Source organism: Fringilla coelebs (genome assembly GCF_963513975.1).
Source record: "Fringilla coelebs genome assembly, chromosome: 2".
NCBI classification, from domain to species: Eukaryota; Metazoa; Chordata; class Aves; order Passeriformes; family Fringillidae; genus Fringilla; species Fringilla coelebs.
Genome location: NC_140029.1, coordinates 75,623,887 through 75,641,423, shown reverse-complemented (window position 1 = coordinate 75,641,423; position 17,537 = coordinate 75,623,887). Strand labels below are relative to the sequence as shown.

At 39.0% G+C, this 17,537-nt stretch overlaps 1 protein-coding gene across 3 annotated transcripts in view; it reads left to right on the top strand.

The window, feature by feature from the left end:
• The window catches only part of GRIA4 (glutamate ionotropic receptor AMPA type subunit 4), a gene marked incomplete at both ends in the record, with an annotated part of 215,795 nt that overhangs the window by 136,736 nt on the left and 61,522 nt on the right, over positions 1–17,537 (top strand). For all 3 annotated transcript variants that reach the window (XM_084226960.1, XM_084226961.1, XM_084226962.1), the window contains 5 exons: positions 5,417–5,470; positions 7,454–7,612; positions 9,437–9,604; positions 11,165–11,269; positions 16,190–16,300. In XM_084226960.1, the coding sequence (XP_084083086.1) occupies positions 5,417–5,470; positions 7,454–7,612; positions 9,437–9,604; positions 11,165–11,269; positions 16,190–16,300 (597 nt within the window). The remainder of the gene's footprint in view (positions 1–5,416; positions 5,471–7,453; positions 7,613–9,436; positions 9,605–11,164; positions 11,270–16,189; positions 16,301–17,537) is intronic.

Here is a 17,537-nt window from a genome sequence, read left to right as displayed (position 1 = left end):
ATAAAGTGCCTTTTCTTCATCATTCTTTATTCTCCATGCTTTTTCTTTTTTGGTTTTTTTTTTTTTTTCTCCCTAGAGGTTTATGGAGTTGCTTCTAAGCAACCCTGGAATGTCAATGCAAACTGATAGTTCTCCTTGAAGGAGCCAGCCGCCAGCACTGCCACCAGCAGTTTCCTCACCCTGCAGAGCCAGGAGGAGCTCTGCACAGGCTCCTTTCTGTGAAGCAGCTGGGATTTTGCACACAGTCCCACACTGCACAGTAATAAGAATTCATTTGTTTACTGCAGCACATGACTGATGAGGTTTGGACATGAGAAATAAGATATTTCAGTCACTGAAAGAGCCAATGGGCAGTAGGAGACAAAGGATGAATATGAATGATTTAAAGGATTTGTGATGTGACCTTCTTCTTACACCCTTCATCTCTTTCCTCGCTTCCTTTTTCCTTACAAGTCTCCACATCCTATTTAGGATTGGAGTGGGCTTTGAATGCAAACAACTTTAGCAGCAGAAGGAAGCAAATAGCTATGCTCAGGGCACTGGCTAATGACCTTTGAGCCACCCCTCTAGGTCTTCTTCCCCAGGAGTTTCCTGCACTGAGCAGGGCTCTCTGCTTTGCCAGTGGTGGTAAGCCTGGGGTCTGTGTGGGAAGCATCGTTCTCTGCCCAGCCATGAGAGGGGCAGGTGTGCACAGCCCTGTTCCTGCTCAGCACCTCCCTTCACAAGAGAGACAGAGCCACATCTGCTTTGTCTTCTGCCTTTTTAGCATCCTCTCTAATGGCTGTCCACCCTTTTCCCAAGAAGAATGTCCTTTTCTGAGCACTAGTTGTTAGAATTAGGCTTGTTTCTCAATTGCTTTTTTTATGGCTTTGTGAATGGTTTATCCTAGGTTCAGATATTGTGTAAAATCCCACTTCAGTTGTGGTTAATATCATCACCATTTCTGCTGCAATATTTCAGATCAGGTCTCAATCTTCTATCTTTAACAAGTCTCCACTCTTTTTATATTGTATTAGACAGGCTTCATTTTATTGCAGGTGTTCTTTTCCTTAAGGCAGTGTATTGTGACACAATACCAAAGAGGAAAACCTTTGTTAAAGTCCGATTGGTAATGCACAGCTATCACCCTTTGAAGAGATTTAACTGAAAATAAGTCCTTTTCACTCAAGCTGTACTGACCTCCATCTTCTGTAAATCATAACAAGGGACATTTCATGCTACAGAAGTTAAGCATTATTTTAAAATGAGTTATGTGCAATATCCATTTCACAGTAGTAGAGAACAGAAGATGACCTGGGGCCAGATTCTCTGTTCAGATGCTGATGCAATTTTGCAAATGGTTTTATCGAAGTCAGTGACCTTGCCACACAGGAAAAAAAAAAAAAAAGAAAATAATCAAAACAGACACTGGTAGCCCTTCTTTCCAATAGTAGAACAGTTTCTGAATTTCTTAGACCAGGCTGTTGTTCAGCTAAATTGAAAGAACAGTATTGTATCATAAAGTCACAGAGTTGTGTCAAAAGCCCAAGTTGGATCTCACTGGCCCTGCTTTTATCAAACTTCAAAGTCAATGTAATTCTAGATACTTTTGATTACCACTGGCATTCTGAAATCAGAATAAGGCACAATAATCACAATTTTCATAATTGTGTTATAGTAGATCAGCAACTAAAAATTCTCACCATGAACTGTACTTTTTGGCTTCTTATATGTATATGCATTATATAACGTGGTTGGATCCTAATGCTGATTTGGGTTTTTTTGAAGTTCATCTTTCTGCAGACACATAAACAGTAATATTTGGGGGGAAAAAACCAACCAAATAAAATTGTGTTAGATTCTGAAATAAATTTGATAGCCTAATAAGGTTAATATCTCACTCTCTTTTTTACTCTGTTCTGTTTCATTTACAGAAATGAGATATTCACCAATAGTGTGACTACATGGTAATATATGGAATGACTCTTGTCTTCCTTGTTAATAGCAATTTTGAAAGCAGATTATATTTTCTTACTCATCTTCTTAACACTGATGATTATTTAATAATATCTTCAATTTTACAAATAAAAGTATAAAAAAGATCCAGTTCTAGTTACTAGTCATTGAACTAAAACCTGAAAATCAATGTGCAAAAGCCACTGCAGCATCCTGCCTACACCTGCTCTCAGCCTTTCCCAGTGAAGCAAGGTTTACCTTTCCCAGCAGTTTCTTCCTAAAATCTCCCTGGGCAAACTGAGGTCACCCTAAACTCCCACTGTGGCAAAAGCCAGGTGCACTATGTTTGTGTGGTGCCTAAGAAGCCAGAGTGGGAGTACAGAGCAAAACCAAGTGTCTAGAATGTGTGAGTGAGGAAGTGCTGCATAGCCCATAATTATTGGTGTCCATACCATGTCAATACTGCGTACTGCCCCGATTGCTGGCACTGGGACTGTTGTGAATCAGAGCATCCTGGAGCAGTGCAGAGCACAGTTGCACATGCAGAGGGTTCTTCCTGACCTACCATGACCCTGACCTGCTGTATCTGCAGTTTCCTGGTGTTTCCTGCTTGTGTGAGTGGCACAGCCCAGCTTCAATGCCTTAGCCGTGCTACATTTCACAGCTGGCTATAGTGTGAAAGCTTGTGAAGCTCCCTGACAGAGCCACTAAAGGTCCCTGTGACAGCACTGCCCTCTCTTCCAGGACCTTGCTTTTGAAATGAAGGCAGTTCTGACTGCTCAGCCATGTGCTGCATGAATCTGTCACCCGCCTCACAGATGCTCAGGGCCTCTCTAAGAAAGTGCAGCCCCCAGGAACACAAAGTATCTCAGCTGGAACATGTTTTTTTTTGCAGTCATTCTCCTGGTTCCTGAGTTCACATCAAGGCTGGACTCAAAATACATGAACTGGTTTTTATTTGGATGAAGCTAAACAAGATGGGCCCTGAAATGTAGTGTGAGTCCAGTCTGGTGACCAGGTTAGAGGGAGTCCATTGTAAATCCCTGGAATGTATGCAAGGGATGCCAGCTCTTTAGCAACAACACTTGCTGCACAATCTTATCCCACCAGCTGCCCTATTTGCTAATGTAGGTGTTAGACAATGCCACTTTACCTTCCCTCTGGGCTGTGATTGAACTTGGCCTTTAGGTCTGAATGACAGGTCCTCAAGGAAGTACCTGGGGTTTTTAAGTGCCCCCAGACTTAATGAACTTCTGTAGCAAAGGCTTTCTGGAACACTCTGTCATCTGACAAAATCTCAGGCCTGTTTTGGCTCCTGGGTAATATCTACTCTTACATTAATGGAATGGTTGAGGTCTCATCTCAAAACTTTAGCCACCCTCAACCAGTTAAAGCACAGAGGAGGAAAGTGAGAGACTTCACAGACAAGACTGAAAAGTTGTCAAGCTCTTTCCCCTGTTACAAAGACACTTGAGTTCATTGCCTCAATGTCTCTCAGGGCAGAAATGCAGTGAAGCAAAAGGGGGTGGTTCAGGCAGCAAGAATTCATATCCTGGTTTGTAGATCATAATCTGCCGCTTTGAGTATTTGAGAAAGAAACATGACTGCATCTGTATTTTGGGTATTCATAACTATGACATGTTCACAGAAAGCTATTTCACTGAACAGGCACGTTTTTCCCTAAACTATAACCAATTCCCAGTTTTCAAAGTCTGTGTGATCAATAGCTGTAACACTTTCCAAATTCAAAATCAGAATTGTAACGAATCTTGCTTGAAAATAGAAGCCATTACTTCTCTCTCCTGGCTACATAAACAACATTTTTAGAGTGAAATTCATCTCAGTTAACATGAGGGATATAAAATGTAGGTGTCTGCATCAGAGCTAATTCCCATCAACTCCTTCTAGTCAATGCAGAAAAATACACACTTTCAGGGCACAAGCTGTCTAATTAGTTTTACACATGTGCTTTAGAATAAGCTGGATCATTTCCTCAAAGTGACTGCTCTTTTCACTGACTGTGAGGGAAGTTAAGACAACTCTATGATACATAACTGTGTACTTGTGTCGCTCACCCAAAGAAACAAATTTTGTGAGAATACAATGAAAGCATCAAATTTCAGGTTTTTCAAAAATGTTTTATGTATTATTCACATCAAATCCAAGAATTTTGCAGTAGTATCTACATGCATTTCCTAGGAACAAGCACAGAAATAAATCTCAAAAGGAGATTTGCCCAAGAGTGTGAGGGTGAATAGATTAAGAACAGATCTGAGAAAAAAGAATTGGGGGGTGTTGGAACTAGATGATCTATAATGTCTGTTCCAATTCAAACCATTATATGATTCTATGATTTTATATTATGTCAGTCTACTTAATAACTTTCAGGTTGTGATGTATTTATTTAAAAATGTAATTTTTTTACCCTATATCAGTTTCCCTGTAATGAGGAGGCAAACATTTTCATCACTGTGCTCTGCTGAATGAATGCAGACATATAAACTTTATTTGGATCAGGGATCATAATCCTTATTGGGATCAGGGATCATAATTCTTCTGAAGCCAGTTTCAATTCAGGATTTGAAACGTTTTATTATGTGGAAAAATTTAATTACTTGAGAGTATCCTCCTCACATGTGTTGAGCTTGTAATAGGGAAAGTTGTGACTTCTCCATCTCTACAACCCCCAGTAAAATGGTAGCAATGGTTCTGAGAGTTTTATTAAGTCTAAAATTCATTTATACAAAGGGTAACAATCTGGTCATGGCTTGGGTGTTTAGTGGTTTTTGGGATTTTTTAGGTTTAAAAACAAGCACTCTAGCTGTAGACTATTGTCCTTGTTTAGGGCCAACTTAGGGAGGAAATCTCCAACAGGGTCCCTCTAGAAAGTGAATTCAAGTAGCCCCTCCCCCACCTGTTCGGGAGACATAAACCTCTTTGGAAAGAAGTGGAAGAAATCTATTTATTTAAAAAGCAAAGTAGTCACAAAATGAGAAAATGAATACTATTAAACAATGAACCTCTTGCTGTTCTGAAGAGATGGCAAATTCAGTCCTTTTCATAGACTGCAGCTCAGCTCACTCAGTCTCTTATCAAAGCCCCCACTTTCATTCATAAATTCTGCACTTATTCAAAAAGAAAAGAAATCAGTGGATAGGCTTTCTAGCTGGTGTGACATCTCTTCCTTTTGAATTTGTACCCATAGATAATTGCTCTATTTGGCAAAATAGTATACTACAGTAACATTCTCAATACAGAAGGCACTCAGATAACAAGTTCATTACTTTACTCACTGTAATTTTAACTTTTTCCCATTATTAAGCCCCTGGAAAGTTATAACTATGTTATTGCAAAAAGACTCCCAGCCTTATATTACCACTGCTATATATTTCAGTTTATATCTAGCTTTCTATGAAAGCACCTTCATAGAGAAAACAGTATGACATTGTTTTTCCTTTTTTGTCTTATTTCTCTCCCACAGATTGTGAGCGTGGGAAAGCATGTTAAAGGATACCATTATATTGTTGCCAACCTGGTAAGATACTTTTCTAGAATTATACCCCTACTCGGTAAGTGAAACACTCAGTTTTACTTTGAAGTTATAGCACTTCACACAGCATTTCACACAGCATTTCCCATTTGTCTCTAATATATGCTTGTACATAATGCATACTTTATGATGTGTAAAAGAACTTGGGTTTCTTATTGCAGCTTTCTAGATATGAAGAGCACAGTAATATAGGAAGTAATACTCCTAAATTTTGTCAAAATCAGGGTAGGAGAAAGATCTGATGCATGTATCTTGAAGCTGAATTAAAATTTACAGAACTATAATGATTTTTTACTCATCTTTTTATTATTAGCAACACAAGAATTCTAGAGGTAACTTTTATACATTCCCCAGGGAACATGTATTTTCCGGTAAGATCAGCTATTTCCAGTCAAATTACTACTTCAGTATTTTTACTTAAAGGCTAAACTGGACATTCACACAGCTAATGTTCAGAAGAGGGCAAAGAAAGAGCAAATGCAGTATTTTATTATTTAAATGACTCATTCTTTAAGCCAAAATACCTGCCTGGCAAAGCACAGTGAATGTAGGACAGAGTCTAATGCATGCTTTAAACTGTTTGCTTTCTACTCACCCTCAAGGAATTTTAGTTGACATGAAATATTTTATTGTGCTTTGCTGCACTTGAACCTTCACTTAGTCCAACTTCAGATTATATTTAAAACCTCGGGTGTTTCAAATGAGATGTTTGTACCCTTCGGTCTTATAAATTAGATTTTTCAGCATTACAATTTTATAGTTCCCCAAGTAATTTTTCTCATGTAAAATAGTTGCTGTAAACAAGGAACTGGATGTTGAAGTAATCTGCTAGTGAGGTATGCAGTGGAGACAGGCACATCTGATCTACTTCAGCAGGGGCACACTTTGTTATCTACTGTCTGTTCAATTATGTGGGTAATATAATGTCCTGATGTGTCACCTTTTATAGTTACTGTCAGTAAGCCTTAGGACATGAATCAAATCCCTGTCCTTAACAAGTGCTTTTCCCCTGGGATATTGGGCCCTTACCCCAGTACCCCACAATTTTTTTTCCTAAATATTTGTAGATTTGTGTTTTCACTTGTATTTTCACTGATAAATATCAATCAGAGGAATTTAAGAAAATTAAAATAAGATGTCTCTGAGCTAACCTTAGACATAGCAGCTAGGAAAGGAGAAAGATTTATGCTTGCTTCTTAGTGCTTTAGCAGTTTGTGTTCCACAGTTTATTGAAGTTCAGTTCTGTCTCTAAAGGCAAATTCCAGTAAAGAATTGTGCTGAGCAGATTAGCCAGAGAAACCAATAGGTCAGGAGATATATGTGCTTTATCTTCTCTTTCAGTGTTGGGATTCACTCTAGGTTTTCAATATGTAACAGATCTAAGAGCTACCACAATCCTATTTAACAGAAGTGTTATTTTGATGTTGTTTTCCTTGCACTAACAATGAGATCCTCATGTGCTGTCTCTGCCTTCTAATGTATAATATAGTATCTCATTTTCAGTCTAAACAATGAATCCTGGAGCAAATGCATTTATGGAATAGGGTTGTTCTTTTTTTAACATGCAAAAAGAAAGGGATGCATTTTTTAAAGCTTTAGTACAGTGCTTATTCCAATCTGACAACTTTAATGGAAATTGGATTAAGCCTTTAATATTCTGCAGGCATTTTTCAGTTGATTTGCCAAAGGCACTTCTTCAAAAACTGTCTGCCATTCCCAACAATGTGTTGCTTAGCTGTCAAGACCACCATAGCAATAATGTGGCAAATCTATTTCTTGGCTTTTTTTCTTTATTACACAATTGGAAGTTATGAATGAAGGTTCAACATCATTCCCTGGTTTTAAATTTTGCCTTCTAACAGAATCCTGCTGTTGTGCATTCTTTATTCTGCCATGCTGACCTAGAACAGATTGGACCCACAGTGGTGGTGTAGGAGGGAAAACAAAATCTTAAATTGATTTTTTTAGGGATTCAAAGATATTTCTCTGGAGAGATTTATGCATGGGGGAGCCAATGTGACTGGATTTCAGCTAGTGGATTTCAGTACCCCAATGGTAACTAAGCTGATGCAGCGCTGGAAGAAACTGGACCAGAGAGAATACCCAGGATCTGAGACCCCACCAAAGGTACTCCCTGATCTGAAGCACTACCAAAGATATCACTCCAGTGTTCTCATTTCTGATGAACATTGTTGAATACATGGATGTACACAGTTTAATATTTAGGCAGAGGAGAAGGCAGTTGATCTTACTATTACTGGCCATTAATCATGCCTATCCTTACATTTGTATGGTGGAAATGAAAACTACAACACATTTTGCTGATGTACTTAAATGTCTGTTGTCACTTATTCTCCAACGTCACCCCATTACCGACAGCAGATAAAGGTCAAATGCTTAACTGACAACTTAATTTCAATAAAATTTACATTAATTAGTCTAATTATCTAGGTTTCTTTGGAGTGCAGATCTTTCCTGACAGATTATTTCTTCTGGATGAGATATTGCTTTAACTGTAAATGTGCTACTTTTAAATTTTCATATGGGGTTTCCTCTGGAAATTTTCCACCTCAAAACCTCATGTAGAAATCACATTCAGGTGGGATTTTAAAGTTAAATCTTATTCCAGAGTTCCTCTATCCTAATCCTTTACAGATCGATAAAAAAATATTTCTTTGACATATAATTTTCCTGGCAGGCAAATCACAGTACAGCTGTAAATATGACTTCACCTAAGTAGCTCTGTTATTATATGCATTAATGCATACCAGACATGCTTGAAGAGGGACCTCTTTGTGCTGGGCACTGTGCAAAGATAAGCAACCAGCCCTCCCTTGGCTGAGACATCGGTAGCTTGGTAAAGTCTAGAGAGAGCATCAACATGGGTATTACAAGACATAGCGACAGAATTCAGTGACACTCCAAAAATTTATGTTAAAAAAAAAAAAAAAAAAGCAAAAAGAAGCAAACCAAAACCAAGGGCTTTGAATGAAGACATCCCCGGTTACTGGTGACAGAAAAATTTCTACCTATAGGACACCTTGTGACAAAAGCAGGATTTTTCTGTCTGCTTCTGAGAAGTCAGCATGATTAATTGGAATCACACATAATTCATCTCGGGATAACCAAAATTTGAGGCTATAAAGATAAATCATGTCTCAATTATAAGACCTTATAATCTGCAAGACAAAGGAAAGGAAGGAAATTAGATTTGAATAATGGAATTACAATTTTCAAAGTTAGCATGCATATCAATAGCAGCCCTGGGCACGTGAACAACTTTTCCTGATGCACTGTTTTTATCAGAGGACCATGCTGAGTAAGCACCCCTTTGTTTATGTGGCTCCAAGCTAACATCTGCCCAAGACTTGTTCTAAACGTTCCATTTGGCATGTTATCAACCTAGAGCAGTTGCTGTAGTTAGTGTAGAAGAACAGATTGCTCAGGTACCTATCAGGCAAAGATCAAACACAGGTTTTCCAATAGGAAGAATATACTCTTGATCATTCCTAACAGTTCCAGTAGCCTGGATATCTGCTCATTAGCTGTGCATTTTTTCAGGGTTTTTTTTTTTTTTTTTTTTCTCAGTGAATTACTCTTTCCTTCTTTTCTTTTGAGTAAGTTGGGTGGATGGAGTTATTCCCTATTGTATAAGTCAAGTGGAAAAAAAAAAAGGAAAAATACTTGAATATTTCAAATTTAATTTGTTTTCTTTTTAATTAATTCTTAAGATGCAGATTTTTCTACCCTTAGGAAATACAATTTTAAAGCTGTACCTACTGAAATGTCCTACATTTGTCCCTTAGATAAAATTGCTTTTGATTTTGAGGAGAGCTGTTTTCTAAGCGAAGGTGTAGAAACAGCTGCATAATGAATCAAACTAGAATTATCTTGAAACAGCAGATTTTTTTTTGGTCAACTCTGAAGGGCTGTGTTTGTCCATCTGTTTAGTATACATCGGCATTGACATATGATGGAGTACTTGTGATGGCTGAAACTTTCCGTAATCTTAGAAGACAGAAAATTGATATTTCAAGGAGAGGAAATGCTGGTGATTGTCTTGCCAACCCTGCAGCCCCATGGGGTCAAGGAATTGATATGGAGAGGACATTAAAACAGGTAAGGGGTGGCTTTATTCTAGGGATCTTTTAGAATTTTGGATACCAGTTGCACACTACGTGACTTGCAAAACAGTATGCACAAGGGTAGTAATAGGAGAGGGAAAATTACTTTTCACTTGGAAATTGCAAGCAGCTTGGGCTGTTCAGGTTGTTCTGATTTGTAACTTGGAATGAAGGCAGAGAGGAACTACTACTGTTTGATGCTACTGTTAGATCTTTTGAGATAGCTGGAACTTCCTCCATTGTACTGCTGAGTTCATTTGTTACTATTGCAAATAACCTGGCTGTACAGATATTGTCATTTAAGAAAAAAGGTATAACCACATAATATAACCTTTCAAATATGTTTCTGTCATCTTCAATAAAAGTAGACTTCTCCCAGGGAAATCATATAGGTAGTTTTGGGGTTTTTTCTTTAAAAAGAAATAACCCAGAGCTATGGGTTATTTCAGGATTGTGAATTCCTGATGAATATGGATGCCTAGAAAGTTCCAGATCTCTGTCAAGATGATTTAGCCTTTCCTTTGAATGGGACAGTAACAAAAATAAAAATCCTGCAGTAGAATTTAAATCATTGCAAATGAGCAGACTCCACTCAGGAGAAACTGCTGAGGAGAAGTGACTGCTGACAGAGCTGGCAGCTCCGTGCCTGGAAGCCAAGGTTTCAGTCCTGGAGAAAAATCAGCAGATAGAAATGGACAGAGGGAAAGAGTAAGTGATTTCAAGCCACATCCTGACTCTTAGGGAGAGAAATAAAGCATTTTGTATGCTTCACATATTCTGTGCAGATGCACAGATCTGTAACAATTGAGAGAAACATTAAGTCAGGCATCTGTGTTCAGGCAGACAGCATGAGACTTCAAATTCTGCCAAAGAGGTTTTCATGGCCAGATCCTGGTAAAATCAAAGCCATTACCAATATGGCTTCTCTGGGACAAAGACCACAGCTTGGGTATCCTTCAGTGACACAATAAAGTGCTGAAAGAAAGAAAAAGTGTTCTGGTTTCAGCTGAGGCACTGGTGGTGGGAAACTACCACAGCCAATTGTAAGGCTTCACATCTGGCCTTCTTCATTCTAATGCTTTGAAAACACCCTTTTCAAGTCCTATCCATATCAGCCCTGTGTCATCTTTCCTTATAGTAAACTGCTTTGCTTGCTGTCAGGTGGGAGTGGGAGCTAAAAAGACATGTGAGTTCAGGCCAGACTTCCTTTAGGTTTTTTCAGATGAACCCAGGAGTGATGAGAATAGTAAAAAATGTATTTCTCTTTAGAACCTGCAGCTGGAACGTGTTGATCTGCACAGCATGAAAGAAGGGAAGGTCCACTGTGTGTCTTTGTTAGCAGTTAGATACTGACATATCTAAACCTGTTTTGAGCATGGTTCAACAGGAAAAAAGAATATAAAGAAAGTAGCCAACTTTGTTTCTTTGAACTGTTCTACAGTAGGGTTCTTGTGGTAATCTAAGGATGTGGCCAGGATAACTTGTACTGCTCTGTGACATTTGAAATAAAAAGCATAAGGCTGGATCTTCATGGTGGGTTTTCTTCCATCTGCAGGTTCGAATACAAGGTTTGACTGGAAATGTTCAGTTCGACCACTACGGTCGCAGGGTCAACTACACCATGGATGTCTTTGAGCTAAAAAACACCGGCCCTCGGAAGGTATGTGCTGACATTGCCATCCTCATATCATATAAATGGGTTGTGTATGATGAAATGGTTATGCAAACTTATATAAAAGTGGACTCTGCAGTTGGAAAAGGTATAATACGCTGAGAGCATGGATATTTCTGGTGAAAGCAGTTTTTATCTGCGTTTTCTACTAGATGCTATGATTCAGTGCCTCAGACTGGGGAACACAAAAAACAAGTGTGCATCTTGGAGTGGTGGGATGTCAGTCAGTCAAGCATACTAATGAATACCAGCTGGATGACATGTTGCCAGGCTGCTGGGTGATGGAAAATGGTCAGAATTCTGAATAGTAGATATTTCTTGTATCTTATCCCAAGATTTCCATCTTGAAAATTACTTTCATTTTTAAGCAAGTTGATTTGTACATTCTGTGCAAACATGAACCATAGGCTGTAACTAACACTGGGCTTCTAAGGGTGAAAGGACAGAAGAGGAGAGAAGAAGAAGAGAGAATGACCTGAATACTTGCATTTTCTGAAATTTATTGCAGTATCTAATCCTGTGTGCTTGATTGGCTTGGTTGCTTGCAAGCAAATGCACATTAATACATGTCTAAGCAGATCCTTCATGACTGAATGCTCATTATCACTCAGCCCAATCACTTTGAAAATATAAGCTTGGGTACTTTGTTGATTCTTTCTCTTCTGTGCTGAAATTCGTCCATTTATCATAGTATAAAACAAATAAAAGCAGAAAATGTACTCAAGCTCAAGAGTTTTCATTTTTTTGAGTCATTGTGACCTATTTTGCTTGTGCGGTCATCAGAACAAGAAAAGGAGGCAGGCGATGGTGAATAGGGTACTCATGGCTGCTTGAGAAGCAATCAAAATTGAGTTAAATAGTCCTCTGCTGCTGGCCAGAGTGACAAGTGCAGTAAATACTGTCAGGTGAACTGTGTGTCCCTGGAGACAGTCACCTGCCACAGAGCTGAGGAGGCAGAGTGTTAAACTTCAGACCCAGAGCAGAATTACTCACTTGGATGAAAAAATTGCCACTATATCCCAGTATAGAGTCACAGACCAAAGCAAAGCATGTGCCTGCATGTAAGGCCTGTTGCTGCAGTTGTCTTTTGAAAGTGTGACAGATGGCTGAAGAATAAATTGGGAAAGGTGAGTTTGTCTTTCCCCTCTTGGGAAGTCTGCTGTCTTGTGCCAAAAAATGTGTCTGATCTGACTACCAGCCCAGCTTCCTTCCAGTCTCCATGCCATACCTTTGCCAGCCAGGAGGATGTATGGGTGGCTGGGGTACACTGGAGGAAATTATGCCCTTTCCATCCCCTGTTCCCTCTTGTACAGGAGGGATGACAAGGTGCAAATAGATGTGTTTAATTAGGTTACTGAAGGTTAACTTCAGTAACTCATTAGGGAATTTACTTGCCAGCAAACTTTTGAGAAGAGTTGATGTTTCAAGCTTGGTCACCTGTTATGGGGGAGGTCTCAGTCTGGCACAACTGCAGGGATGTCCCCTTCTTCTCTTCTTGCCTGCAGTTTAAGGGGAGGGTGATTGCAAACAGAGGAGCTTTGTTTGAGCTGTGCTAGAGGCCCAAGGTGCTTTTCTTACCTTTCAGTCATGCCTCTCTGCTACTCCTAAGTCTTTACCTGTATTTGACATAACAAGTCCTAACAGCTTTGACAGATCTGGCTACTCACAAGAATTTATTTCTCATGTATTAGATAGTGCTTTATATGTGATCGTTGGACCAGCTCTGTAGTCCAGCCTGACAAATCCTATATAATATGTGAGAAATGACTGTACTTAATTGAACTAAGAGGCCTTCACTATTACTGTCTTCTTCTCATGTCCAACATAACATGACTTATGAGTCACCCAGCTGCCTTTCCAGTCAGAGTAATGCATGGATCTAATCTTTAGAAAAGTGATTTTTGTTGCCCACAGCTTTAAATATGTGAAGAGACCATTAAAAAATGGCACAGCTAGACAGAGGCAGACTTCCACATGGTTTAGTAAAATGGGAAATATCAGCCTATGCTCACGTTAGTTTCATCTATGCAGCACTTCTTACTTGGTTCTTCTCTGCAGAGCAGTAACAAAACTTGCTGCTGATGGGAAAGGGCAGGAGGACAAGGATCACAGAGATGTAATGGAATGGCTCCTGTGTCTGGAGGGTTGTGATCAAGTGATACAGACTTTACACTGGTGCCCAGGGACTGGACCAGAGCTGATGAGCACAAACTGAAACACAGGAGGTTCCTTCTGAATGTTAGGGGATACTTTTTCATACTCTGAGAGTGACCAAGCATTGCCACAGGTTGTGCAGGGAGATTGTGAGGTCTTTATCCTTGGAGACATTCAGAAGCCATCCAGACACAGTCCTGGGCAAATGGCTTTAGGCTGGACAAGGGGTGTGACCAAATGACTTCCAGAGGTCCCTTCCCAGCTCAATAAATCTGTAATTGTGTCATTCACCATGCATCCTATCACCAAAATGAGAAAGAAAAAAAAAAAAGAAAAAGAAAAAGAAAAAACCCAACATTTGATGCATAAGACAATCTAAGATTTGGCTTCTGAATTCCAAATTGGCAACATGAAAACCAGTTATCAAAATGTTTCAGTATTTTCTTGTCCTCAGTGGCTTGTGAGCTCCAACAGGATCACTTCAGTGGTTACTACAAGGTGCAGAGGCCTTCAGAAAGGACACTGTTCATTCAAATCCAAGATGTTATGGCAAATTTACTTTGAGGCGCATATTTTTGCAGTACTTTTTCCCTAAAAGATAAATTCAGCCTCTGCATAAGTGGATGCAACTGCTATGAAGTTCAGTTGCAACCCAAATAGAATTGGAGGTATTTTTATAGCTAAATTCAATCCTATCCTTTGAGAATTTTTTTTTCCTTGTGGAGCTGAGGTATTTAGGGGAAAGCATACTGTTATTTAGTGGTCTAAAGTGACTGTGTATCTCTATACTTTTATACAAGTGTCATGACATATCTTTCATGTATTAGATAGGGCTTTCATATTTATTCAGTAATCTAGTTCCAGAGTTACTTTAGTGCAGGTTAGCACCAAATTCATATAAGCTCACACCAATGCACAAAAGCTAAAATTCCTTTAAAAGATGCCTGTCATTCCTCAAATAATGCCTTTATCTCTGTCTGAGTTTTCATACTGTACTTACTTCTGTAGCACAGTATATCATTCATTTTCTGCTTTCCTTCTGAACTTTATAGCAGTGAAGAATTGCACAATGAAAAATCATCATTCACTAGCATAATAATTCCCCAAACTGCCAGATTTTGGTGTACATATTTTGCCTCTAGCTGGCCACATTTTTTTGACAAGAGCTCCACATTTTCAATAATCAATTTTATCTGTGGCGGTATGGCTATCTGGCTGAAAAAGAATATTTGTTAGAAGTGCATACTACTAGGAAGGAAACCTTCCCCTCCACTATATCAGCTCTGCTGACACTTCCTGTTAGCTGCAAACACCTAAATCAAGGCTCCAGTACTGTAAGAGCAATCTCAAAAAGAAAAGGAACTAAATATACCAGAACTTGTCTGCATACGGTTTGGGCGTGTTTGCTTCACATTGAAGTTCTGCCTGGAGCCCACTTTCCATTAAAATTCCTGTTCCTTTTCTAGTAAGATAAGCAAGGCATTCCTCTCTCCCAAGTCCTGGTCTCATGAACTCCTAATTAATCAAGGAAGGGAGCAAGGGGCAGTTGCTGCTGACTCGTCCCCAGGTGCTCCCGGAAACTGAGCCACGCCTGGTTGAATTGCATCTCTTTGATAGAAACCTTTTAGATCATGTGTCTGTTAAATCCTGCTGGGAAGAAAGATCAGTCTCCCAACTCATTAGGTTCTCAGCAAGCAGGGAGCCCCTTGAGGTGGGATTTGAACACTGTGCTGCTGACAGGCTTGGGTTCGTGTTGTCCATCTGACATGGAGCTGTCAGTGCTGGGTCAGAGCAAAAAGCCTCAGCAGCCTTGTCAGTGGATGCACAGACAGCCATGATCTATCTGTAGAAAAGAGAATGGGTGAGAAGGGGGAAAGAACAGGTTTGGGGGTTTTCTTCCATGGGATTACAAGGACAACTGATTCAAATCTGACTCTAGAGAAATTCATTGCCAGCAATGAACAAGGGCAGCTGTTTTACCTTAAAGCTGCTCAGGGAAGGGTTATGGCAGCCTAAATACAGCCAAGGAGAAAAAACCGATTTGTTCCACCTCCCTGCAGGCACTTCCCAGAGATATATTTAGGAAGAATTCAGTCTCACCATGCTTTGCAGTCAGTGGGAAAAGCAAGCACCTTTCTAGGAGGGATGCTTATCCTGCATGAGCTGAGTCACTCTCTGCTGGTACTGTCTGTCCTGTGAGTGTAAAAAAAGCACAAATAACAGGGCTTCTAATGTAGGTAATAAAAGGTCAGTGCTAGCAGTTAAGTGGAACAAGCCTGGTATAAATCCCAGAGCTGGGGTCTCCTGGGAAGCCCATGATGGAGCAAGGAATTGAGATCAGCCTTGGGATTGCAAAACTGTCATCCAGATGTCTTTCATTCCTCTAAGACCAAAAGATCTGGAGGACTAACAAATGAAAATAATCATGTGGGGAGAAAAAATTCTTGTATCTCATTTATGCCCCAGGAAGGCTTCAAGGTAATGAAAATGGGATTTACCCTGTGTCTCTGGTTGAAGTAAGTAGGTCAGATCACTCAGGAGCAGCGAAGTGGAGGTGACACCAGGTCTGTCTCTGTGCAGCAGGGGTGCAAGGGGGTACACCCAAAGTGATAGGTGCACACTCCCATATCTAACGTGACAGCATTTCCTTTGGACAAAACCGTCCTTGGATCACTCTTGTTCTTAAAGTAGTTTATATTGGTGGTTATGCAGAATGTGGACCTTACTATAAATTATATACATTTTGTTTTGCAGGTTGGTTACTGGAATGACATGGATAAATTAGTTTTGATTCAGCATGAACCTACTCTTGGAAATGACACTGCAGCCATTGAGAATAGAACAGTAGTTGTCACTACAATTTTGGTAAGGTGTTTCCTTTTTTTAATGCTTATACTGGTGTGTGACACAATCTCATTTCTAGTTGTGATCTAATTTAGTCTGCCAGTTCCTAGGTTGGTGGGAGGATGAGAGCCATATATCTTAATTACACTGACTGTCATGTCTGCAAAGATTTTTTTTGGTATGCATTTAATATAATGATTCACTTGAAATCAGGTTTTAAAAATTGAGTTGCGGTAACTTTTTCTTTAATTCAGTCTTTTCCATTTTTTGCTAAAATAAGTCTCAGAGATATGAGTTCTTACAACCTCTAATTGATAAATCTTGATTCGCAGAACACTGGAAGAAAAGAAAAACCCAAAACTTTTAAATGACAGAATAGAACAGAGGGTATAAAATGAGATTACTATAATGCCAGTGTCCCTTTTTCTTGGCAAATTATAAACTCAGTAATTGACTTTAGCAAGAGCTAAAGCTCTAAGTAGTATGGTTCAGCCAGCCAGTCAAAACTGGATTATCTATTCTTAATTGTGAATGAAAACATGAATTTAGTAGATGCCTTCTTAATGTTCATTCAGCATTGCAGTAAAATTTCCCTTTTAATAAAATCTATATAGATTTGGAGTTTGATTTTCCAGGATTATTTTGTTTTTAAAGAGTGGTTGCAAAGGAGAATGAGTTGCTTCATTAATTTACATTTTTAATTCACAATTTTTAAAAGAAATTGTTTCTTGCAAATCCATATTTTAAACAAAATATTTAACTTTTTTTTCCTCTGAAGTCAGATATGCCCTTTAAAGCTGATGTTTATCAAAGCCAACTGGCAAAGGGTGACCTTTACGTGACCGCTTTTAAGATTTTACATCTCAGTTCACTGCCCTTTTCACCTGCCTCATTTAGACAAGACGTGTTACCCAATAAACTGTGTCTCAAATGGGAAGGAATATTCTGTAGGTGTTATAAAGAAATAATTTTTCTAACTCAATCCAGAGTTTAAAGTAATCCAAAGGAAAGCATCAAGACATTTTCTAACTAAAAATACAGTTAATTACCAGATTTTCAGCAGTGTGTATCAGCATTTATGCATTAATTATGTCTTAACAAATCTCCCGTTGAAGGTTATCATTCCAGGATACAAAACAACCAAACTACTATACAGGAATTCAGAATGCAACTCCTAACCAAATTGTGTAACTTTTAATTTTATTTTTGCATGGGAAATTTTAAATATATGTATCTTTTTCCTAAAAAACAAAAATTA